Source organism: Lonchura striata, chromosome 13, assembly GCF_046129695.1.
Source record: "Lonchura striata isolate bLonStr1 chromosome 13, bLonStr1.mat, whole genome shotgun sequence".
NCBI lineage: Eukaryota > Metazoa > Chordata > Aves > Passeriformes > Estrildidae > Lonchura > Lonchura striata.
This window is the reverse complement of record NC_134615.1, coordinates 19,230,250-19,256,424: the sequence shown is the minus strand read 5'-3', so window position 1 is coordinate 19,256,424 and position 26,175 is coordinate 19,230,250. Positions and strand designations below refer to the sequence as shown.

Here is a 26,175-nt window from a genome sequence, read left to right as displayed (position 1 = left end):
ACAAATGTTTTGATTTATTATTTGTAAGACCACTGGACAAATATATCATTCATCAGCACAACCACCCAATTATAATACAGCTGTGGCGATCTCTCTGCCATCTGGTGCTTTGTGTAAATGCCCCATTCCAGAAGAAAAGGTTTCCTGTTTTTTGTGGGTTCCCTCACTACCTGCTTAATCATCAAACCATACAAATTATGGAGTGAGATGAACCTCGGCACCTGGCTCTTAAAGTCATAGGCTACAGTGCCAGTAAAGTGATGAATTTCACTAAGGTAGGCACAACTGCACTACCCCACTTCCCTTCTACACTGACAGCTTCTCCTGGTTCTTCAGCCCATTGGGATCTCACTAAAGCCTGCCAAAGAGCAGAAAGTTACCAGGTGCTCTTCCTCTGAACTATTAAGCAACAAAAAAGAAAAACTAAATTACCTCCATTTTAGCAAAGAGGAATTTCTTATTGCCAAGTACCTGGGCAGTGACTAAACCCTGTCACTGCTCTTATGGGAAAACACTCTTTGCTATTCTTGGTAAAGGGAAGGGCTATTAAATCAAGATAATGTTTCACTTGTTTTTCAGAAACAAATTTAATGGGGGTGGGGAGGGAAGCAGGGAAGCAAAAATAAATTCTACTTTGCATCAAGTTAAATTACTCAGAGTTTCCCAAAATGAGAGGCTTGGGTCAGAAGCACTGGAAAATTTAAGAAATGCTCCTTTAAAAACAACTCCCACAGAGCAAAGCTCCTTCTCCATGACTGAAAGGCATGTAAGTAAGCCAGGTCACTCTGTCTAGCCTGTCTTGCTTTCTTTCTTTTCCTTTTTTTTTTTTTTTTTTTTTTTTAAGAATTTATTTGGTGGATTGAATGGGCCACGTTGCATCTTTACCACACCTTACTTGATGTTTTCCAGAGCTGCACCTCCAATCTGAATTCTCCCCTCACTGTAGAAACAAAGTTTGAATGAGCCACCAGCACTTTGGTACCACAACCATCCTGGCTGGGGGCGAGGTAGAAAAAGAAATCCCATCATAATTTCTATCCATGCTTTCTCTGATCATCCCTGCCTGCCAAAGCAGGAGAGAAAATAACAGCCACATTAAGATAATGCCTCTGCATGCTTTAAGTGCTTTGTTATCCTCAGGAGTTGCAAAGAAATCAAGGCTGGCTGGGTATTGTGTTAATGATACTGTCAAGAGGCCAAAATAAAGTGCTACAGCACAACCCAGCCTTCTGCTATCAGCACTACTGTCCCACTCTCATTTGGGCAATCAGGGTAACAGGCTGGGGAATATGCCAGTGGTCTGGGAAAGGAGATCTCAACACTTGGCTTTTGCTGATAAGAACCTGGAACTATTCAGAACACCATTCTGCCAGATGCTGATGGTTACACAAAGCACACCAACACTGTAGTTTTGTCCCACAACTATTTTGCAACTATTAAATACACCTACAACAAAACCAGTTTGGTGGGAGGGACTTCCGTATATTTTTCCATGTGGCTGCTGTCAGCAGGCTGAAATCTTGATAAGCTGCACAGTCAACTTGGCTGACTTCACTGAAACCCTGCTGAAGACAAGTCCTGAGCTGAAAAGCTCCTGCTTGTGTTTCCCACTGCAAGGCAAGGGAGGACAACCATACTCAGCATCTGGCCAAAACTTGTTTCCAGCTGCATCAAAGATCCATACAGATTTCATCCAAAGGTCAGCAGCTACGGTTTTTGATGAGGAATGTGCTGCTTTGGAGAGACAATGCTGTCACTGTGATCCACTTTCCCTACTCAGGGCAATCAGTCCATTGTTCCCACTGAAAATGAGAAAGGGCTTGAGGTCTCTGAAATGGAAACTGCCTTTAATTCCAAATCATCCTAAAGTATAAACATAGACTGATGCGTTACTGATTGATGTTACACATACAACAAACAACTCTAAAAGACACTTTTTCTCCCTAGCTTCTCAGAAAAATCAAAACCAAACAAACAAAAAACCTCAAAACAGCCCAAGAGTCCAGAGGATATGATGAGGTGTACTCACTATAGCATATTACACTTCACAGTAACTGTGAACTAACTAAACTAAAACCATCCCATCTCTGTTCTGTTTAAATGTGAATTAACTGCCTATCTGCTTTTTGAAGCCAGTCACACGTTGATAAAGCTGGGATATGTAACAAGTTAATTTGTCCACTTCATTCGTGACACAGACAGGTTAAAACTGCAGTCATATTTTGATTTAGGGTTTCTGCAAGAACATACCTTATCCAATCAGGGCTTTGGCAATGAACAAACAGGGAACCCTAAAAAGTACTCTTGAATGCAGAGAATGAAGAAGATGAAGTACAGAACTTACCTTCCACTGCAAAGAATGGAACCACTGATCCCTCAGGTAACTGTTTGCAGCCTGCAATAAAGAAAAGTTAACAGACAGAATTATTAATTTCTACCAGTCCTTCAGGTCACTCAGGTACTTTATATTATAACCAGTTTATTTTCACAGAAAGCAGTTATACAAAGACCTTGCTGCATTATAAAATACTGAACCAAAATCTTACAAAATATGAACCCCCTGTGAAATGCTGTCCAGCCCAAAGACTGAAATGTGAATTCATCCAGGTATGGGTCAGATCTTTAATGCCTATGGGGTATTTGCCTCTGCCATTAATCACTGAAAGCAGAGTAGGAAACTGGGCTGACATTTTAATAGGAGGGGTGGGTTTTTTCCATACTCTGGTTTCTTTTCTTGTCCTGCTCCTCAGCTGGCCCCAAAGCAATTCAAATAATGTCTTAGCTCTTTCAATGATATTAAAACAGTGAAAAGCACAGCACACACAGACATGCAGATACATGCACAGACTGTTTGCAGCAACAGCATAAATGTTGCAATAATCACTCCCAGCCATCACCCATTTTTGTCCATATTAAGCACAGCTGTCAGAAATTCCCAGTGTGAAGCCAGGTCATAGCCAATGGAGGAATAGTTCAACACTCCCAAAGGTCAAAAGGCTTGGGATCAAAAAATATAAAGGCATGTACAGTGACGTAAATATGCATGCCTTAACAAGGTGACATAAGTCTGAAATATTTGAGTGGGCAGAGATGCCCTTTGGCTTTTCCAATTCCCCCTTAACACTGCCTATGGACAATTTTTACCCACATTTCAAAATGTTTTACAAAAACACTGAAAACTACAGGTTAGCCTGTAAATCCATGTTAAAAAAATGTGAGGTTCTTTGCTAATCAAAAAGCACATACTTCTTGAAAATTAAAGCATCACTTATCAAGTTACACTCCCCATCATCTTTTCAGGTAAGTATTCAAAACCCACACTACAGAGTGTTTTAATCTCCCAACACTCATTCAGTTCACTGATAATTGCAGGAATACCAGAAGTAAAAATGCTGTGTGGTTACCAAAAATGTGTTTAATCTCAATGTCAGCTACTGATGGCTCAGTGACATAACTTTGGACTGATTACTCTGAATTAAATGGAGTAATATCCTTTTATATATGCATTACATATTATTTATATCTTAATGAGAATCAATTGCTCCTCCAGTAGATGTCAAGGTAATAAAGCAGGAATAAATATATTCTAAATAATCTTGGCTGACCATAGAATTTATCAAAAACCTTCAATTTCAAGAAGAATGCTGACATATCAGAATATGAAACTGCTAGAAATGTAATAAAAAAAAACTTCCTCTTCTATTTTCTTCTCTTTGCATGCAATGAAAAATTGTAAAATACAGTTAGAGTGCAAATCTTCAGGATAATTCAGTCAGGCAATATTTAGTGATTTTCTGTAATTTACACATTTATTTTTGTTATTTACACATTTATTTTATGTATATGTGAGCATTATAACACAAGACAGACTTTTTACCTGTATGCTATACAATTAAATTTCAATTCAATATATATTATATGACATTTTAGTACAATGAAAAGATCAAAACCAATTTGCCACCAAAAAGCAGAAGAATGTTTTTACCATAATTAAAAAGACATGAAGGAAATATACTTAGATATTTCTTATCTTTGCCCAGAGAGAATGCTCTAAAACCTCAACAGACTTACTTGAAAAATTTAATTTCAAACTAAAAAAAAATTTTTTTTTAAGGAGACAACTGGTTCATGCAAGAGAACAAAAAACCTCCTTTTCAAATTCTAGCATCAAAGCCCTTTAAAGAATAAATAAAATTGAAGGGTTTTTGTAGGCTTCATGTATACTACGCAATTGTACCAATAATACTGCAAGGTACACATCCACTACATCCTTAAAAAAATTAGGAAGACTGAGTTTATAGGAACTATACAAACTAAGATAATTGTTATTTAAATCAATATAATCAAAACTATTCTAGAGAAAGGAAGTACTTCACTCAAAGAGGCAAAATGGCAACCTGATTCAGTCCCTGGTCTGAAAGAAAGACCAAATGCTGATGCCCTGAATTGAGATCTGTTAATTATTCTACTTTAATGATGTCTGTAGTAAAGACAGTAAGACCACTGCAAATAATTGGAGAATATTATGTGTAGATAGATTCTGGAAGTGGCTAGAGCCTAACTATTAGTGAGAACAGCATCATGCAGAGCAGGAGGCACAAGTGGACTGCAAATACAGGGTGAGAAAAGAAATGAAGAATGTTGCAAGACACAAAACCAAAATTGGCAAAGGAAAGCCTTGTACAACTCTATGGCAGCATTATGCAAAAAGCGTTTTAGAAATAAAATTAGCAAAGTCACTAAGTTCCAAGTGTGGGACCAAGCACTGTCTACACATAGAGTTAATTATTGTAGAGAAGTGATCAAGCAAATTGGCACCTGGCTCTAGGCTAGGAGTCTGAACCCTCTGAACACTCAAGAGCTCAGGCTGTTACTCAAGACCACGTCCCAGGAAAATCAAGACAAAGAAGACAAAGTGCACAGAAAATAGAAAAACAAACCTTTAGAGAATCCCACACTTGTTCTAGCGGTCAGGACTCAGTGGTAAGAGAAGCTTGGAAGGCCAATGGCCATTTCACCAGCATCTTTAGGTGAAATTCACATTCAGCACAGACTGATGCTTTATCCCAACCACCCCTATCCTGAGGGAGCTTTTGCAGGGACTAATCCTCCCCTGCACCCTTCCGGCCACCCAACCCCAGCAGAACCACAGCACCCTGCAGGAAACGCTGGATCTTTTGCAAAGGAAAACAAAGATCTCACTCTTGCACAGCATCCCTTGGTCCTCCTCCCCATTTTCAGGCTGACACTGAGAAGGCACTTCAGGGAGCATTTCTTTCTTACCAAAGGAACTGTGAGCTCATAGCATGCCAGGATGAAAAAAAAGCCACCAGGCTCTTGTGGGTACTCAGCTGCCCAGCCAACTCTGCAGGCACTAACTCCAGCATTTGGGTTATTGCGAGTAACATTTCTGAAGTTTAAGCAAAGAGCACCAAAGTGTAAAGCAGTGGAGGGAACCACAATTCATTTATGGGGCTGCACACAGACATTTACACTTTATCTGATCTGTGCATGGACAGAACCCAGGCTCTCTGCACTGAAGTCATCACTTCCTGGGAACTGACACCTACAGTTTTTTACTGCAGCTAAGGGCATAGTTCACTGTATTTGTTCAGCTCTAGGGTACAATAAAAAGGAGAAAATAAGACTGAAAATACTTCAGACCAGGCTTTCCTTAGGCATTCTGACCACAAAAGGAAAGTTTTTTTTTTACTTTCAGCCTTGCCCTTGCAGTGAGTCCAGTTCTACTCCACTCTTTTGACAGCTACCTTTCCAACTTAAAATTCAACTTGAAATGTTTTGCCTGCTGTTGTCACAAATAGTAAATGAGTCAGGACTGAAGTACAATGAAGATTCTATAATTCTTCACTGTACTTCAATACAATTTTACATATAGACATATGCAAAATAACAGTTTAGCCCCTTGTGTGTTCAGTACATGTGGGCCCCAGTTCTGCAAATAGTTTTGTTTTCAAATGCAGTGGCTTTAACAGGGTAGTGGGTGACACACAGTCCAAATGAGCTTCCTGCACAATCAAGACCTCACACTGTTTTTGTATAACCACAACATAGTAGAAAAATACTTGAGAAAACAGGAAAATGTGGGAGCAAAACTCTTAAAAGGCGCAAGAAGATTAAAGTACTTAAAACTTATTTATTATTCCAATGAGGAAGAAGAATATCTACTTTAAGAACACTTACTGTTGGCAGTATTTTTTTAAAGATTAACTGATCCTGGAACTGTGTTCTGAAGGATTTTGTATTCTTATTTTTGGGGTGTAAAGGTTCAATCAGAGAGGAAAAGCCACCTGGGATCAGCTGTAGTACAAACTTTACTCATAGGATTAAAGTCTCTTGCTTTAAAAAGACATCTCACAGGAGAAAAACACTGCAAGAGATTAAATGCCTGCATATGCAAAGCTTTGGTCAACATGAGTGAATTTATACCTCTGCTGAAAAAGGAAGTATTTGCTCTGCATCCCAACTACTTCATTTCTTAGTCAGTGAGCAGGAATACAAGTTCATCATAAAAAAGCAGTGAACGATATAAAGGCAAGTTTTTCTTTTTGCTCACAAAAATAGGAAACTGAACACTTGCTTCATGCCAGTGTTCCAGGCCCTGCAATAATTTGTACCCAGGCAAGGAGGAGACTAAATAGGAACCTGCATGTTACTGAGAAACAGAACACCTGAAACTCTGCAAGAAACAGAGCACTCCAAAAATTATGAAGACTTCTGCCATTCCTTGAGCAGTAAATTACCACCACAACATCCCTTGCTACTGGCATATGTGTTATGCAGAAGAATACAAGAACAGGCTTGTTCACATAGCAAACTGTTCCCAGGTTTTTCCTTGCAACAGCGTCCTTCACACGTATGCTTCTAGGGGATTCTGCTATCTGAATGGATGTGGCAATAAATGGGATTTGATGACCCAGATTTTGGCTTTGATTCTTCATGAATTTGTTCTGTGATTCTCTCTATCCCTCGCTTTCTGGTCAGCAGGACAGGGGGTTTTGCAGTGCTTTTTTTTCTAGCTGATATTCATTACTGGGACTCTGGCTTCTCTGCCCCCATTTATTATCAGCCACGAGCACAGAGGAGTGTCCCAGGGCTGCAGGAAGCCAAGCCCATACAGCTGTACAAAACCTTCACATTGCTGATGCAAATCCCACTGCTGCACCTCTGACTTGGGCAGACCTGCAAGGGAAACCTGCCACTCTTCTGGCTTAACCCGGGGTAAGGACAGAGTTGCTGGGAATTGCTAGAAATGCCCTTTTCCTCCTTAAAATATTCCCTACCTCTGCTGGGTTGTGGTCCTTGTATGACCTCTCCACACCGACAGCACTGGCTGGACTGGCACTTAAAACAAAAGGCAGGTTCTCCAAGGAGCTAAAATGAGGTGTTACTAAAAGCCCAGTGGAAACATTTACCGTGGGGACTCCCTGGCACAAACAGCGTGGCCAGGCTCCGAGCTGAACGTGTGACTGTTGTGCTTGTCAAGGCTTCCTGCTCTGTTTGTTTTTCCTTCTGACTACACTCGATTGCCAAGAAATGAATAAAACAACACGAGCAACAGGGATGGAAGTGGTGGCTTTAAGGCTAAAAGAAAGGACTCCACAGGAAAGCAAAGCAGTACTGTTGTGACTAAAATACCAAAGCCTTTTTCCTGGGACTCTTCCTACATTTGGTGCTCAGCAGCTCATGAAATAATACTGTAAGATTTTTTCAATTTCTTTCAAAAGGTTCTTCCAGTTATTTCGCTATCATCCTCCTCATAATTATCCACACATCACAATAATCACACCTTGTGCTTCACAAAGGGAAAGCAGAAGAGCAGGAGCCCAGCTCAAGGAGGCCCTGCTATCCCTGATACTAAAGAGCTCACACTTCATCAAAAGCTAAATTTAGCTGCTATTTCCTGGCCTGAAGAACTCATGGCCTAATGAGCCAGCTTCAGCAACACCTTCTTTCCAACTGGAGGGAAGGAAAAAAAAAAAAATCTGAGATTTTGATTGCTGCTCATGGAAAGAACAGGGACCCCATCATTTGGCAGGGGGAAAGAAAACACAAGCCCCCAGCATGTCTAGAAAACTGACACTACATGATCCCCAAAAACCTGACTACCCATGACTCCCACATGGGACAGTGGGAATTCCCAAATGCCAGGCAGTGAAATGCTCAGATAGCTGTGCTTATTCAACACACTGAGTGGGAAGACCTCCACACGTGAAAATGACTTTTAAATGTGAACTCAGCCTGGATTAAGCTGTCTGCTGCCTGAGAACAGGTCTTCCTCTGAAACCCAGGTGGACACGTCCTGCTACCGTGATCCGATTTCCTAAGAGGAGCTGCATCACCTCCGGCACTGCCTGTCAGATTTCATGTGCTAAAATAGGTTGGGATGGGTCAGTGTTGCCATGGGAGGGCTTGGGATGATGTAAGGAAAGGTAATGGCACTCTTCCCTCTCTGACTCATTACTGTGCACTAATAAGCCAGAAATAGAGCCTGGTGACAGCAGACAGAGGGGATGAAATCTTGAACATGGACAGGGGCTCTCCTGTGGCATCTCACACAGAATTGTTTAGGTTAGAAAATACCTCTAAGATCAAACCCAGCACTGCCAAGCTCATCACTAAGCCATGTCCCCAGGTGCCTCATCTACATCTTTTGAATACCTCCAGAGATGGTGACTCAGTCACTTCCCTGGGCAGCCTGAGAACACTTTTGGTGAAGAATTTTTTCCTTATAGCCAATCCAAACCTCCACAGCCTTTCCCTCACCCACTAAGCAGGTCACCTTGTCACAGGAGGAGGGCAGGTTGGTCAAGCAGGACCAGCCTTTCATAAATCCATGCTGCTTTCAATGAAGCAGAAATCGGAATCTTAAATTCTTCTTAAAAATGAAAAATTGGGAAAGCCTGTGATTCAAAGTACTAAACTGCTTCATTTTATGTCATTAATATCCCATGGTATTAAAGAATTTACAATGCAGCACGTGCAAAAACATAGATCAAAATATAAAATTGGTAATTATCAGAAATATTAAATAAGCTTGGGGTAGTCAGCACAGTTCATTTAGACATTTTTATATATATACACACACACACTTTATTTAAGGCTTGGGGAAAAAAAAATAAAAATACAGATTTCACCAAAAGTGCACTTCAGAAGAAACGGTACTAGGGAACATGTTTTGGACTAGTTTGACTTGTTCCACTATCATACACTTCCTGATACTAGAGCTGGGCATTACATCAGAGCATGCTGCTGCTCAGATTAGCAGAGCAGAATGATTTCATAAAAAACTGGAAGTCACAATTTCCCAGAGATGTACTGAAGTCTCTCACAAATCTGGAAATAACTGAGCTGTGCAAGGGCTACTTTCTCAGCTCCTCAGTTGAAGTGTCTTTTGGATACCTCTACTCTTTGTTACATCTACTAGAAAATTTCTGCTGAACTCAACTGCTTCATAAATCCAGCTTTTTCAACTTGATTTCTTCAGCAGACTAAACATAACTTTGAGAACTGTTTTGGATTTGTGAATACACATTACAACTGTATAAGGGAAATCTAATTTTATACTCCCTCCAATCTGACCACATCTGATGAATCAAGATACTACCAAGGACCAAGTCATATTAAAAACATTTTTTAAAGTTTGTATTTCAAATTATGTTGAAATTCCCATAGTCATAATGTAATCTGATCCAGGGTGCTCAGCCAGACAGCAATAAACAGAAGTCCAGCTCAGCCCACTTCTCTATGAGTTCCTATGAGGTTACATAAAGGCACCAATCTTTTTGAAGAAAATACCTAAGTATCCACGCTAACACGTTGCTGTTTCACAAATATAATTATTAATGTGTTTGGTTTGTTGGGGGTTTTTTGTTTGTTTGTTTTTGCGGTTTTTTGTTTGTTTTTTCTTAGACAAATGTCAGGCTGCTCCAGATTACAGCCTGCCTATCCTACCAATTTCCTTTCCACTCAGCAAGAAGCTGTGGGTTCAAGTTTTATCTTGTATAGACCCAAAAACGCAGCTGCCATAAACTACAGTGTAAAGACTTGGAAACATAATTTGGAAAGGCAGGTGTAACTGTTTCATCTGTTGAAAGTGATATAAACTTGAAACTACCTTCCCCTTATAGTCCTGCCTGGATGAAATACACATACACCATAGTTATGGCTGTATAATCAACTGAAAAAGTAAAACCCCAAAGGTAACAGAAAAACTATCTTCAAACCAACATTGAGAAACAATACTTCAGAGAACCAGTATATATAGACATCTATACAAATATACTGAAATATTTCAGTGAAGATTGAGTATTTTTTTAAAATAGGTATCTGTCAGTTCCAGTGCAAGTTCTGGGTTTCTTATATGAATTAAAGGATGAAATTTAACTTTTTTCACGCAGAAATAGGACTCTATGCAAAAATACAATAATTCCGGGCCCATATCGATGTGCTTTACACAGAACACTACTCCGCTGCACAAATTCAGCAAGAAGTTTTAATCACTGTGGCCCAAAATTTCCATTCTGACTGCTGAACACCACAAAGAGCTTCACAGCTATCACCCTGAGCAAATTTTCTCGTGGTTAGATAATTTCACAGCACCAAGTTCTCTGCCTTTTCTGAGTCTGCCTAATTACAATTTCATGCACAGGAAGCAGAAAGTTGAAGGAGATTCACAGTAAGAGAAAAAGAAATTTGTACTTTTATGTTTACTGTACCTGCAGTAGGACTGTACCCCCCGGGATTGTGAGCTGTAAACAGTACTTAGGGGCATTCTCCCAGGAGAGCAGTTGAACATCTTCAATAGCACTGTAGGAAATGGAGTTTTCCATGTACCCAGTTGGCTGCAAGAAAACAAAGGAGAAGGGAAAAAAAAATGTTTACTTAGCCATCCTAAGTTTCACAATTTCCAAGTAAGAACGGCACTGTGAAAATTACTCTTGGTGTTGAAAATATCTGCAAAATCTAACTGAAAAGCAAACTTCCTACCCAGGTCACTCAAGAGAGAGACCCATCCAGCCACCTTCCTTCAACTCGTTCAAGTGTTAAGATCACTCACATGAAAACAAAACCAGGCCAGTCCATGCCTGAAATACACAAATGTCAACCTGTCCTGGACCCAAAAATCAATGGAACCTAATTCCAGGTTGAACTGAGCTATGAAGGGTTCTGTCCATGCACATGGTCTCAATACATGAAGAAGCACCTCAACCACACAGACAGATCAGCACTGTCCTATAACAAAGCTGCTTTATTCTACACATTCCCCAGCTGCAATTTTCATCAACCACATCACCAAGATCCAGATCCCTTCACTTGACAGTGGTTCTTGGGGCTACGAAGATACAGCCCTCAAGTTTCAGACTCAAGCAAAAGCAAAGCATCCATTATACTCGTCTTGGCCTACAGGTAAGTACTGGTTTCCTGAAGAGTGTTGGCGTCTGGTTTAAAATTAAAGTCACCATTAAGGCACAAATAAATAACTGCATTTTGCAATTAAATGTACAATACAAACTGATAGTTGCAGGAAAACAAACTTAAACATCAAATTCCTTGTTAGTATCTCTGTAATTCTTAGGCATTACAGAACTACAATTACCTTTGAGATAAGCTGAAATATAAATATATCTATGCAAGCATACATGAAATTATGTCTTTAAGTAAATACACAGTGCTATAGCTGTGTATCTATTGAGTATGCATACATACTCTGTACTTTATGCAAGTAATTTTTAAAGTAATTGAATATTCAACAGAGGTCCTCCAAAGACATCATTTACTTTGCTGTGCTACAGCATAAGTGAACTGATCAGAACTGCTGTGGCAGAGAAACTATTTTCATACAAAAATAATTAGTCCCACCTCATGGATAAACCATAGACTTGATCATGTCTTTCAAGAGAATAGAACTCATTACATTTATGAATTATTTTCTCACTATTACTGATTTACATATAACTTCAACTTCTCAAACTCACTCCCACTGTACCCAATACAAGTTATTTTTAACTGACGGTCTTGAAATAAGGAAGGCAAGGGAGAAACCACATCTATTTCAGGGTCAAACAAGGCCAACTCCTAAAATCACAACACAGGATTCCTGGGGGCGAGTGTGAAATAAGCAAATTGCATTTGGAATGTCTCTACTTCTAATTGGTACAACTTTCTTCCATAAGTTAAGTAGGTGGTGCATCATCTGGAAACCGTACTTTGGAGTTCTACACTTCATACATGTTTCTAAGCCCATGAACGTCATCCACCAAAAATGCAGTGACAGCCCTGTCACCCACCTTTGCTGCTACAAGAATTCAGCTGTCTTTTCAGCAAGAAAAACCCAGCCAGCCACAGAACTCAACCTCAATATCTTTCTCCCCAATGGTTGTTGCAGCAGCGCTCATTTTGCACCAGCCCTGGGTGAAAACAATTTTCACTGTGTCTTTAACGAAAACCTTGTTATGCAGGAAGTATGATAAACTTCTGCTTATTCATTTACCCACAATATTGTTCTACACTAGTGACTGGAATCCCAGTGGCTTAATACTGATACTGTACGTCATGCGTTGCCTACTGGAGAGTAATTATCTCGTTCTCACAGGAAGCCAAAGGCCCAAGATCCTTTGGTAATCAGCATTACAACACTCAGGGAAAAATATCAAAACAGCCAATATAAAATCTAGTATACTCAGGGGACAAAGTTATCAAAAACATGCTCTGAAAGACTGGAGAAAAGAGAAATCCAGAACCAGTTAATGCAAATATAAAATGAAATTAATCAAAGCAATTTAAATTTCTCTTTTAAGGAGGTGTTGACTGCCCTTAATACCCTCCATTAACTTCAAAGAGGATTTGAGGAATTCTCACAGAAACTATTTCCAAGAGAAGCTTCTCCTATACCTTAAATCATCCATTTAAACAGCAATAAAGACAGCTGAGCCAGCTGAAGCACATCTATACACAAGGATTTCATCTCAGGCATACACCTCTTCTCACAGGATGGTCCTTTTCCTTAAGGAGAATGGAGGAGCAGAGCTCTGCAGTTTGCCAAGGATGGGAAGACTACCTAAACCATAATATGGAATTATGCAGATGGTCAAAGCCAGTGAGGTACTTTATGTAGCATTCATATGATCCCATGTCCACACCTATCTAGCCATACTACACACATACAGTTGTTTGCTATCTTACTCAAAGAATGAGTAGCCTAAATCTACTTCAATCCCTGTAAGCATCATCTTATGCATTTCTTCTGCTTTCACTAAAACACAGTCTTTTAAGTGAAATATTTTCAGTTCTCAAAGCACAAGTTATGGGCAACTTCACCTCTGTTTCACAATGGAAAGAATCTAAAGCACAGTAATTATCACTGTATAGAGCCCCTTAAAATTTTGCTGTCCAACATTGAGGACCATGCTCCCACATCAGGGCTGGGCAGAAATGCCCTGAAGAAGCACCAAAACAGAACTGTCATCAGACCTGAGCTCACAGAGCACCCACAAGGGAAGGTCAGTCCCACACAAAGGTGTCCTTTCCCTAATCTCTCCACACACAGAGATACAAGGACAGAGGTGTGTTCCTCAGCAGTGTTTTCTCAAGACCAAGCACAGTTCAGCCATTTATCAGGAAATGGCCTGAGGTAAAACCACAGTCTGAGTCACTGGTTTCTCTTAAAACATAGGTTATTCTGACATTCAGGTATGTGAACGTCAATCACAGTGAATCATTGTGGTTGATAAATAAGCAGTGCAAGTGCTGCACATTCTCATGTTGCAGCTGGTCTTGCTTGCATCCACCCCCCAGAAGCTGCATCCTCACCCCAGGTCTCTCCATGGGTAAGTCAAATCAGAGTAACACTCAAGGCCAGAAATGTGGATTCAGAGGTTTGAAAATTCCAATAATGAGATAGCTCCTCTGTGGGTCACCACGAAGTATTTGGCATGAATACTAGTCTTAAGCAGCATTCCCACCTCCATCCACCCACTTTGTCTCTGCCCGTACAAATATTTGTCTGGCTGTGGCGTCAGGCAGATCAGGGAACCCATCCAGCTTTTGCCAGATTACTTTTGAACTCCTTCAGCCCCATTTCTAACATGAAACAGAAAATATTATGTTAACATAACTCAGGGGCACAACATCATTTGGAAGGGAGAGCTGAGGACCTGAATACTTCAGTTTAATTATTGGTATCAGACAGTCTAAAGCCACAGCATCTTGAGCAGCAGTATGTCAAGTTCAGTTGAAAATGCCTTTATTTAAGAAAATAGTAATTCTTATTTTTAGAGTTGTCATTTTTGAAAGGAGATTTATATTTCCTGGCAAAGTCTGAAATCTGTGAAACGAAGCAAGATAATGAACTTCTCTACCTCACTCTACAAAATTAATCCTGACTTAAGAAAGTTTGGCCAGAGAAGCTACATATGTCAGCTTATAGATTTACAGTTACAGGTTGAACTTCTGGCTGTTTGCTGTTGAATATGTTCTGAAAAAATGTAAGAGAATCGTAAATGAAAATGCCATTTTTTACAACAAATAAAAACCCAATAAGGAAACATTTTTCTCTTCCCAGTAGCCTTTAGCCCCCTAACAAAACATGCAACTTGTCCACTGGGAAATCAGGCATGTTTTAACTTAGTCTTTTTTCAGTTCCACAAAGATTTATTAATCATACAGCTCTGAAACTTTGCACCAGAACAGGCACACACCAAAACCTACTACAAATCAAATCTTAGGGGAATCCAGTGCTCCCAAAACTGGAAGAACATGTAGGTTCCTGCATAAGCCTGGTTTTCTCTTGTGTTTCTGGGAAAAGTCAGCAGCAGCAAACTACTCAATAATGCAAAAATCTGCCCACTTGTTTCCATGGGAAATTCTAAAAGGGAAAGAATAAACATGACGTCCATTGTTAATATGAGGCTTGTATGCACTTAGTCATATAATGCACTAAATCTTCAGCTGCATATTTTCTAAAGAAAGCACCTAGAAAAGATGAATTCTACAAATAGAGATGGTTATTTGCATTAAAACATACTTAGACTGACAGCTCCCACCAACACAACAACAATGGAGAATGATTTTCCCAATTAAATACTCCAGATGGTCGGGGGAAATGGAGCTATTCCAGACCCTCTCTTCTGCTGTCAGGTGCTTACTTCTCTCTTGGCTGCTCTTAAGAATGAGCCATGCTCCTGCTGTAGCCCAGGTGCTGAGCATGCTGTGTCACATATAAGTTTTCCATACCCAAATAAGATTTAGCCCTGATAAATAACACATCGGAAGAGCTGATTGCTCTCAAAACTTTGATGGGGGTGGAGACTATTCAGTTGATACTGAAGGGTAATGGACTCTGAAACTACTGAAAACAATGGCTGATTTAAAATAAATCTCTGTTAGAAGACATCCATGGCTCCAGAGAACGTCCCTGCAACAACAGATATTTCAGATAAGGGCAATTAACATATTTGCCCATTAACTACAGAACCTATCAGAAGACATTTATCAAGTTCAGCAATTACCAGTACTATACCACAATATGCAGTACAGTACAATTTGTCTTTTTCTTGACATGGAAGAATTTACTGCCACGCTCACTTGTCATGATGACTTGAGAGAGTCAATGTTAATCTCATGGAAATTAACCTGAGAACAAAACAGACAAAAGGACTGACAGCAAGAAGACACCCAACTCTGCCCCAAAACTACACAAAGGTATTTCTGAGCTTTCTTGGAACAACATTCTCATCTAATCCATCAGACTTCCAGGTCTCCCAGCCTTCCCATCATAACCATTCTCTCCCCACTCCCCCAGGTAAGTAGGTGGTTTTATGTGTTGGACCACAAGAAAAGATTCCACCTGCTCTGAATAGTGAAATGGGTGCTCAGTCTAAGGATGGGGCAAATCTAAATTTATTTCTGCTTGGAGCTGCACTATCTCTAAGCATCTCCAAATTGGGTATTGATGCTTGGCGGGGTTTTGATTGGTTGGATTTGAATTTTTTTTTTTTTTTTTTTTTTTTAATGGGGACATTGTGACCCAAATCTTCAGTAAGGTTCCATGTCAGTCAAAGTCGAGGGTGTAAAAATTCAGTCTTGACTGTGGGAAAAGGAGGGAAGGGGTTTTCTAGCACAATTCTCTGTCTGGGTGACTGTGTGTATAAACACCCATGCACGTCTGTGTGCGTATGAATGCACACACACACCTGCCTGCCTTTATAGCTACACAGTGATAAAAGATTGCAGGAATAAATCCCACATTCTCTACACAAAAATACAGCAGCAACTGTCATATGCTCAGTGCAAAGTAGCTCAGGTATAGTGACAAGATTTAATTGAGGAAGACCAGGTCCTCCACAAAGCTGGTCATCCAAAATAAATCAGTGGAGCGTCACTGATTTATACCAGCTGGGAATCTTTACTCAGAAATCCAACAGAAGTTCAACCAAATCTAGCTCAGCAGCAAAAATGTGCATAAATCTCTTCCTTCCTCTAAATATTTAAAACAACCAAGACTGGAGGCTGTTGCATTAATTAACCTTACAAAACTGATAAAAATATAAGAGCTGCCAGTAAGAAACAGCTTACCCCACACTGTGCAGAAAAAAAAAAACTTCCTGCAATCTGCAGTAGGGCTGAAATATCAGTTCTATGGAGCTTTAGCAAAGGGACAGGGCAAAACTGTCCATCAAAGAGCTGACAAGAAAAAACTGCTCTCAATATTAGGACACATGAGCTTAAAATATGTAAAACCTGTGCAGCAGACACCAGCAGTGGGAAGAACTTCAAATTAATTCAGATCTGAAGCAAGTTAAAAGCACAGAAGTTCATTATTAAGAAAAAGGGAAAATAAGGTCATGTAATGGAATAAGTAACATGACAGGAGAGTCAAATAAGAAGGAGAAATGTATTATTTAACTGAAATTAATATAATTTTTTTTTTTAACAAGGACATTCTTCTATTTTATTGTCAAACCCAGGTAAAGGAACACTTCTGAGCACGTCACTTATTTGAATTTCTGAGAGTAAAATAAGACATATCTTGAAGATTTCCCAAAGAGGCCCATTATCAATATAACCTTGTCTAAGCAGCCTGTAGGAAATCAACCCTTTCTCTCTGGCCAGCTTAACATGACAAAGGGAATTCCTTCCCAGACTGCCAGTAGCACTGAAAGTTAAACTGGTTGCCATGCTGATGTCCAAAAAGCTCTAAGGTCAAGCCTATCTAAGAAACTTTGTCTCCTGCTTTCAGACCTCAGCTAATAGGGATGAGGACATGCTGCCAGGTGACCACAGCTTACCACTGTGCCAAATCACTGCCAGAGGGCAGAAACTGGTCCCAGGCCAGAAATCAGGAGTGGAAAGGGAAGAGTTGTGCCAGACACAGTGAGACTTTCACAGACACTGGCCTGACTGCCCTGCCAGGTGGAGCATCTCTGCTTGGAGCAGCAACTCTCCAAGTGTGCACTGAAGACTTCAACACCTCCCAAGAAATGTGAAGAACTCAGAGCAGAATTACTATCCCCCACTTTCCAGGCAAGAAGAAGAAAATCTCAGTTAAGGCTGTAGCTGCACCATGCTCTTGATCGCACCTGAGGGAACATAAGAAGCCTGAGAGATGTGGGAGAAGAACTCAGACTTCCTGACTCCAACTATGTGAATCAGCTTCAAAAACATCCTTCTCCTCCTCCAAAACTGGGTCACCAATTCACAAGAATGACCACTCCTTAGAAGGGTTCATGTTCTCCACATTTTTGCATTTATCACTGCAGTCTATGAAACTCTCCTTTGGGAAGAAATACTCCACAGCCATGACAAGATGGGTGTGTTATTTATCCAACTTCCTTGAAATTACTTCTGCAAAGAAGGGGCACCACCAGCCAAAATACAGCAGGTACTCACAGGAGCAGCAGCAAGAGAACCAGGGACTTCTTGCAGAAAGACTACACACACACCTACTTCTGTAAGAGCCAGTTGTTAGAGGAATATTGAAAAATCCCTAACTTTTGCCCAGAATATGATATACCTACAGAGTGCTAAATAGATCTTAGGTCACTATAGCAACGACAATTTAACAGAAAACAAAACCACATCCTTGTTCAAGGCTGCTCTCTATTATCAATTCTCTTTCAACAAATCAGCTGTGTCACACTCCATGAAATGCATCAAGTGCTGCTAAATGAGAGAGGATTCTGTGTAAGGATTTCAGACCAAGCAGACACAATGTCTGCTAGATTAAAATTCCACCCTTTAGTGACTGCTTTAACCGGGGGCAGCCCTGAGAGCTGGGAATAAAAGGTCATCAGCTGGTTTCAAATACAAAGGTGGCACCTGGATAATCAGTCTATTGAAAAATTGGAAGCTGGTGTGTCATGTGAACAGGAGACCTCTGTGCAGCTGGGTTTTTCAGAACTGGTTTAGGTACTGGCAAGAGCATGTTCTTAATGCAGATCATCCTTGCACTTGCAGTGGTTTTTACTTCTGGTTTACAGATCCCCAAAGGCCTGCTGTTCACTATCTCTGTTAGGTCAACAAAAGGTGAGGAAGGAAACCACATTTTTTATCAGTAGGGTCACATCTGCTGTGCAAGGATCCGCTCCTCCCATGGAAAATTGTAGGGGTTTACACACCAAAAAGGCTGAAGGCAGCTGTGAGGGAAGCAACACATTCACCTCTTTCACCTGGGAATATGAAGTCAAACCTGAAAGGCCATCCAAGTATAAATTACTGAATTTGTAAGAAGCTGAGCTATCCAGGATCTCAGGTCCCATTAGAAATACAGAATCTGAATCATGGACTCTGCAATATTGACAGTTCTCACCACCTCCTCAATGCTCATACCAGCTCATTTTTTACTACACTTTATTTACAAGAAATTAAATTGTTGCAAAATTACACATAGCATAAATAAAATATACATTAAGATCTGTTTTTCAAAGCATTCTCCAACATTACTGATCATGCCCATGCCTTCTACCTGTAGATCAGTGGATCCCTTAGACATTGTAATAATCAAACAATTTCCAAAACCAAATTTTTCCTTTTCTTTTTAATGCACCCATAACCTTGCAGTTCCCAGGAAACCATATCCAATCTCAATTTGATGAACAAGTACAGAACAGGGAGTGGAGTAACCCAACTAAGCTTCTGAATTCCCCATAGAGAATGCTCTTATCTTGTAGATTTTAGAGAAAATATGAACAGGTCTTGAGTTCCCAGAAAAAATACTAACACAGCTCTGTGCTGTAAGAGAGAAGAGAAAGGACATGCAGCAGGGACTTCAAGAAAGCCATAGATACCCTGCTAATGACAGTCTCACTAAACTCACACTGTTATTAGGGAAAAAAACAACAGGCACCTCCTGGAGATGAGTCAGAGCCATTTGGAATCACCTTCTGCTACAGGAGGAGGTGGCAAAATGTGCTTAAAGTGACAGTGCTTTGTCTGACCTGTCTTACCTCCTACAGTAACTTGGACAGGTCTACTTAATTTTACGTGAGATTCATCTCTCATGTCTGCAGCAGTGATTTCCCCCTGATTCTGTGTCTCTCAGCACTACAGAATGACACGAATGGAAAATGCCCTTTCCTTCCCTCCAGCAGGAACTCTCCTGCAAAGCCTGGAACCACCCGGTACCTCCTCCACTGCTGGTGTCCCCCATTGTTTAACATCTGACTGGCTGTTTGTACTGGGAGGGAGTGCTGCTATTTAAATAGAGCTGACTGAAGTATGTGCAATACCTCTGAGGAAGGCAGACAGTGAGGGAATGGAGAAAGAGAGGGCAACTGCAGTGAAATACCAGAGTAAATATTGGAGAAAAGTGTCAGCTGACTGGGAAATGCATAATGGAGAGGACACAGAACCAACCAACTAAAACTGAAATTACCTTTTAAAGTTCTCTTACTGCGCAAATAGATACAATGCAAAGGATACTATGCAAAGCAAAGTGGTATTTCGGTTTAAGAAAGAAAGTAATTAAATATTTAGCTAAAATCACAAAGGCTTTGTGCTCATAGAGAATGAAGTGGTACGAACCTGGCATACCCAACTAGCAAACTTTTTGTTTCAATACAACATTTAATAGTCTAGCAAGCTACTTTTTCAAGAAAGGCGTACTTATCATCATCTCCACAGACACACTTTGAAAAGCAGAACAGAGAACAGCCCTACAATTAGGCACTATGAAACTGGTAAACCCTTTCATCTGGGTGGCTCCTGAAAGGCTGGAGAAGAATTCCAAGGAATTGCACTAGTTCCCCCAGGGATCCCTGTGCACACACAGCTTTGAAGAGATGCCTCCCAGCCAAGCCCTGTTTATCAGGAGCTCATGCATCACGCACTGCTCCTCTGTCTCACAGTGTGTTTTGGAGAACTAAGCCACCTTAGTCCTCCAGCAGCATTTTCTGTTCCAACAGGATGATTCAGCCCTCAACAAGACACACTCATTTGTTTTCTCTGCATGCTGTGACACTCGTGGGCAACAAAATAAATGTACCTGCCCTCCTTGCTACTGCTTGAGACGAGCCAGGGGCTCCCACAACACAACAGACCATGTAGATGCATCTCTGGGTGATGCTATTTTGGAAAAACCCAGTTACTTGTACAGCCAGCAGCTAGTGATGCACATCTGAAGGTGAAAAGAAATACAAGTGTTTCCCAGGCTGCAGGAAAAATCAGCTTTCTGGATTTCTTACACCTGTCTACTTGACCTTACTTATATTCCCAGACCATAAAGAAGCCACAATGCTGTTGGGAAAAATTGTGTAGCACACAACCAATCAACAGAGATGACTTATACACTTGAGTTACACATTCAGTGAAAAAACACCCTCCCAAAACAGCATCTTTGCATACTACATTAGGGTGAGTTTCCCCCACTCCCCCTTTCCAGTTTCACATCAAAAATCTGTTTTTAAATAACTCCAGCCTTTAAGACAAGCTGAACTTTCAGGCTGTGTCAGCACAATGGCTGCAAGTTTCACTCCCACCTTTGGCAACTATGTTTTGGTTTTTAAGTTCAATTACATTGGGCTTGAAAACCAAAGGTCTGTGCATAATTCTGCAGCAACATCTTTGTCTTCTATCAGAATTACTGCATTAATTTGTTTACTATCTCTAAAGGAAATACCTCATTTCTATAAAACCTTCAATATTGCAAACACAAGTTTGTAAGACTGAGTTTTCCAGTCAGGGAAGAAAGTGCACTTGTTCACAGCTTTGACCTCAATGAACAGTTACTACTATTAGCCTAGGAAATTTCCACCAAGGAAATCTGAATGTCATTAGTGAACTGCTTGCCCAAAATTAAACTGGCCACTGATTTTCCAACAGACAGCTAACAGAAAGCCAACACTCCTGAAGTACATTAGCATTTCTTGGTAAATCTGAATTCAACCCCTCACAGTCTTACAGCCACCAGTGAGTATTATGATGTGGCCTCTAAACACTGATGAAAACATGAGTTGCTTCCCCTTGGTGACAGTTTGGTTTCAACAGAATACAAAAGCTTCCAAACTAGATGTATGTCTGAACTCTACACCTGAACACACATCCTGCATTTTGCCAACTACTGCTTACATCAGCTTTACTCAAAGCAGGAATGGAAAAAAGGCGTAAGCGTTCCTGCCCTCCTCTATGTAATTAAAATCCACAAATGCCACCATGTCACTGTATGACACCATTGCTGCACAGCTCACAACCTCAACAGTGACCTAGGAATTGCCTTGGCTACATGTTCCTACAGCACTAACAGACTCTCATGGCAGTATTATGTTGAAAAATGTGGCTTACCCACAAATCAGCCTGAGCAGAACAAGTATGAAAGGCTGAAAATCAAGAATAACTAACATAATTTTCCTCCTTACATCTTTCCAGATACCTTTTACAGAAGAATGCTTTATATAGAGATTTATTTATTAATTTCCCCAGAGACAAAGAAACAGGTCAAATAAATATAAAGCATCCTAAAATAAGGCACAGCATCCATGTTTAACCTCTGAAAAAGGCCCAAATGCTCAGCAAGCTTCAGCTAGATGTTATCAAGTAATTTCAGGGAAGTATTATTATTGGAAAGGAAATACAAAGCTTGCAAAATAAAGTAACTTCTCTCTTTTTCTCTATCCTGCATCCTAGTGAAAAAGACCTTTTTGCTTTCTGTTTCTGAAAAATATATAATTTTAAAATACAGATCTTTGAATATCAAATCAGATTCTGTTCTTGTTTTCTTGCAACAAATTACCAGGTCTTACTGGAAATTATTAAAACAGAAACCAAAACCAAGTTCAACACTGCAAATAGCATAGCAGATGATTTCCAAATAGTCTAACATTTTCAAGATTTTGGATCCCTAAATTCCACTTAGAAGTTGAGACAACAACTGAGGAAAAATGCCTCTCTGCTTCAGATTTAAGTTTTTAAGTTCAGAACCTTAACCTCAAATCTTGATCTTTGGAAAGCAAAAAACAAAAAACAAAACCAAAAACCCTTAAAAACAAACAAACAAACAAAAAAAGACAAAAAAAAAAAAGACAAAAAAAAACCAAACCAAAAAAAGTTCCCAAAAAATTTTTTAAAAAAAATACTCAGATCTGAAGTACCGATAGAAAGTTTCAGTTTGACCCACATCCTAACACCTCTGCAGTCAATCCTAACCATTTTCTGCCAGCACCACTCTCGAAGCACAGATCAAAGGTTTTACTGCATATTTGGAGCCATTCCTGTGATGCAAGGATTAGGCATGAAAAAGAAGCATCTTATTTTCAAAGTGCAACTGCCTGTGAGTGTATCTAGTGCATATCAGAGCATTATGAACTCAGCCACAAACCCCAGTGCCAGACAAACCACACCTCTGAAATTCTTGTCTTGTCTCCCATATTCTTTATCTCATCTAAGCTCACTGTCTCTACATGCCTGCTCACCAGGAAGATATACCTAGTCGTCAGCCTCCCTATTATTTTTATTAATATTTTAATAAAATTGTTTCCATTTCTTTCCAGTATAATGTTCATTTGTGAGGTTGTGACACAGAGCTGGAAACTAGCTGCTGCTGAATTCTAACAGCACTTTTAAAAACACTGCTCTCATGTCTAACCCTGGTAGTAATCTAGCACTAGATTAAGTATATTATTGTCTCTAGAAATATTACATCCAGCTCCAAGTATACAGCTGCAGATGCACACAAGAGTCAACAACACTGCAGAGAGAAAACCGTGTTCAGGATGAATACAAGTCCTGGTACTTTCAAGAACAAAGGCTTCATCGTGAAGACTCAAAATTGGTTATTTCAGTAGCTGCATTAGGTTTTACTCACGTGAAGAAAAAGAAACATAACTCTGTCCTTCAGTAACTACGAGCACTTTGGGCAAGCCATTAGGAAAACTGTTGGTACACTCAATTTAGAAGCCCAGGTACTGCAGACACATTTCGAGACAAGCAACCAGTGGCTGTAACAACCTTTATCACATGAGTAAAGAACTGAGACTCAACCCCTAAACTTGTCATTTGTTCCCTCACACATTCATGAGCAGAATGAAAAGCTTGTGAGCTGCAAATTACAAATCAATGCCAAACTTGCTGGATGAGGTTTTGAAGACGTCAGACTAGACAATCACAATGTTTCTTCTCAGGCGTTAAAAAGTACTGTCCCTGACTAATGCTGCACCTATTCAGTTCTCCTAGCAGGAAAAAATCATCCTAGAACAAAGAAGAATGGCAACTGTATTGTCCTTGCTGAGAATGAAGTGGCACAGGCTTGCAACACTGCCACGACAAATAAACAGAGCTATTGACAAGGCACGTTGTGAGAACTATCCATCAACATTAACAAAAGCATAAATAGCCATGAGAGACCATTAAAATGTTGGATCAGAAGAGATGAAGATGACACTTTTGGTGCCAAAAAAATGTTTAAGGCATATACATAGGTGCAAAAATTCATCCATTTCACTAGCAGGATGAATGCAACCCTTGATCCTATTGGTCCTCTTTCCAGCATTCAAATCTGCTCTGATAATCTACAGTTCACAGGTGCTGAAGGTTTTGGGAAAAAAAGAAAACCCACGGTGACCAAAGCTTTATGGAATTTACTTGTCTCCCTAATAATCCACATCACACAATTGCTCTCCACAACATCTAATTAAAATGCTTTCGAAAATGACAGTTCTACAGGAAGCTTGGATGCAAGTTATCAGACCCAGAAATTACTCCAGACCTGTCAGACACAGATGATCAGCAGCTTCTCTGCCATTATACTTGAAGTTTGGACTCCTTGAAATCTCAGTCATTTCATGAACCATTTTACTCAATTAATGACATTCATTAGTATGGATTGACATTATATGCAGACAGAACTCAGTAGCTAAACCATGTGTATGTCTTTTAAGAAGGCTGAGAATGAACCAGGCTGAGGATGATTCAGGTGATGCTCTATGACACTTCTGTCTTGACCTATAACAAAGTCTAATGCTCTCCACAAATGAAAGCATCAAAGGTGTGAATTCAGACTACAGACATAATTCAAGAGGCAAAAATATGTCCCTCTGAGTTATGTAAATAATAAAGCAAATGTAGTACAGCCAAATGCAACTGCATTACAGAAAATAAGTACATACTCCTGCATCTCTTCCTTTTTCTTCTGAATGCCCCCAGAATGCTCTAGGGATATCATTAAAAACCAAAAGAAACCAAAGAATTTCATAAATCTGAGTTCTTTGCTTCTCCAATTCATAAGCAATCAAATGAAGGCCAGGAAAATCCAGCTCTCAGTGAATCAAATGCTCACACTCAAATCAGGTGTCATGGTTTTTGTACTGTATTCCAGTCCTGGCATTTTAGCATGACACCAGAGCCAAACCCAGACAAGTTCACTGCCCAGAAAACAGACATTCATGTGGCAAAAACTGCACTTTTGATCTAACTTGTTCATCTGGCCAGGCTCATGCACATCGTGCTAACATTCAGTGTCAGCCAGGCACAGGTTCCTCTATGCTCATGTTTTGATTCTAACAGAAAAAGCTTTGAGAATGCAGGATCTCAAAGTGTTGACATCAAGCGGGTTTTAGCAGAAATGGGGATTGCAGAACTGGCAGACAGCAGCAGCAGAAGTCATCTCTCCCAGTGCCAACAGGAGTCCCACTTTCTCCCTAGAACCCAGATTCACAGGAGTGCCTGAGACAAAACTAACTCCATGCTAAAGTATTTATAAACTGTTAGAAATACCCTATGGAAATATTACAGGCTTTTCTTAGAAGGTTTTTTGCATGGGTTTTTTTGTTTTGTTTTTTTGGGGGGTTTGGGGTTTGTTTTGTTTGCTTTTTAGTATTAATTAGTGTTTTATAATGCACCAGGGACCCACAGCTATTGGCAATCACAGCTGAGGGGACACAGGCACTCTGCTGCTCTCACCAAAGCACCGCAGTTCTCAGAACACCAAACCTTACTACGGGAACCTATCCGTTTTTACAGTCTCTTCTTTCACTACTGTTTATCTAAAACAATATTTAGAGATGAGTTTACCACCATACATCAGAAATGGTAAAAGCAGAGGCTGAAAAAAGCACAAACTCCCCCAGTCAAAAAAAAAAAAAAAAAAAAAAATCGCTGTGTTGTTCCTTTTCTTTCTAGCAAAATCTCCAGCAAACAGAACAGTAAATTTGCAAACCCAGTGAGAATGATCAGAAATTACATCTTCTCATATGCTGGCAAGAGCTCATCAACATGCAACAATATCTCTACTATGGGAAGAAGGAAATCTAGGACAACTTTCTACACCAGCCACTGTTCAAATACAAACCTTAAATTTCTGAATAGGGCAAGAGCACTGAAAAACTGAAAGCACTGATCTGGCAAACATAATGGTAGGTCTTTTGTGCTCTCATTCTACAACACTGCCCTTTATAATTTGAACATAACTCATTCACAGAAACCTAGGAGTAAAATCACCATATGGTGAGAAGGAGGAGAATTGAAAATGGTTTATTTCTCGGTGTTTTAATCCCCTTTTGTGAAAACAATGTGTTTTCTATAATGCTAAATAACAAATTATGTGTCTGCAGAATCAGGCTCCTATTTCAATACTGAAAATGGAAAACTTGAGTCTTCCTGCTCTACTAAAATTCTTTGTAAATTATTCTCAAAGAGCAAATGAGATTTCTCATTCCAGTTGTATTCCAA

At 39.9% G+C, this 26,175-nt stretch overlaps 1 protein-coding gene across 1 annotated transcript in view; it reads right to left on the bottom strand.

The window, feature by feature from the left end:
* The window catches only part of CMIP (c-Maf inducing protein), a 129,437-nt gene that overhangs the window by 49,785 nt on the left and 53,477 nt on the right, over window positions 1-26,175 (bottom strand). The window contains exons 2-3 of the mRNA XM_021541224.3: window positions 10,737-10,862; window positions 2,345-2,395 (exon numbers count right to left, since the gene is read on the bottom strand). Coding sequence (XP_021396899.1) covers window positions 2,345-2,395; window positions 10,737-10,862 — 177 coding nt within the window. The remainder of the gene's footprint in view (window positions 1-2,344; window positions 2,396-10,736; window positions 10,863-26,175) is intronic.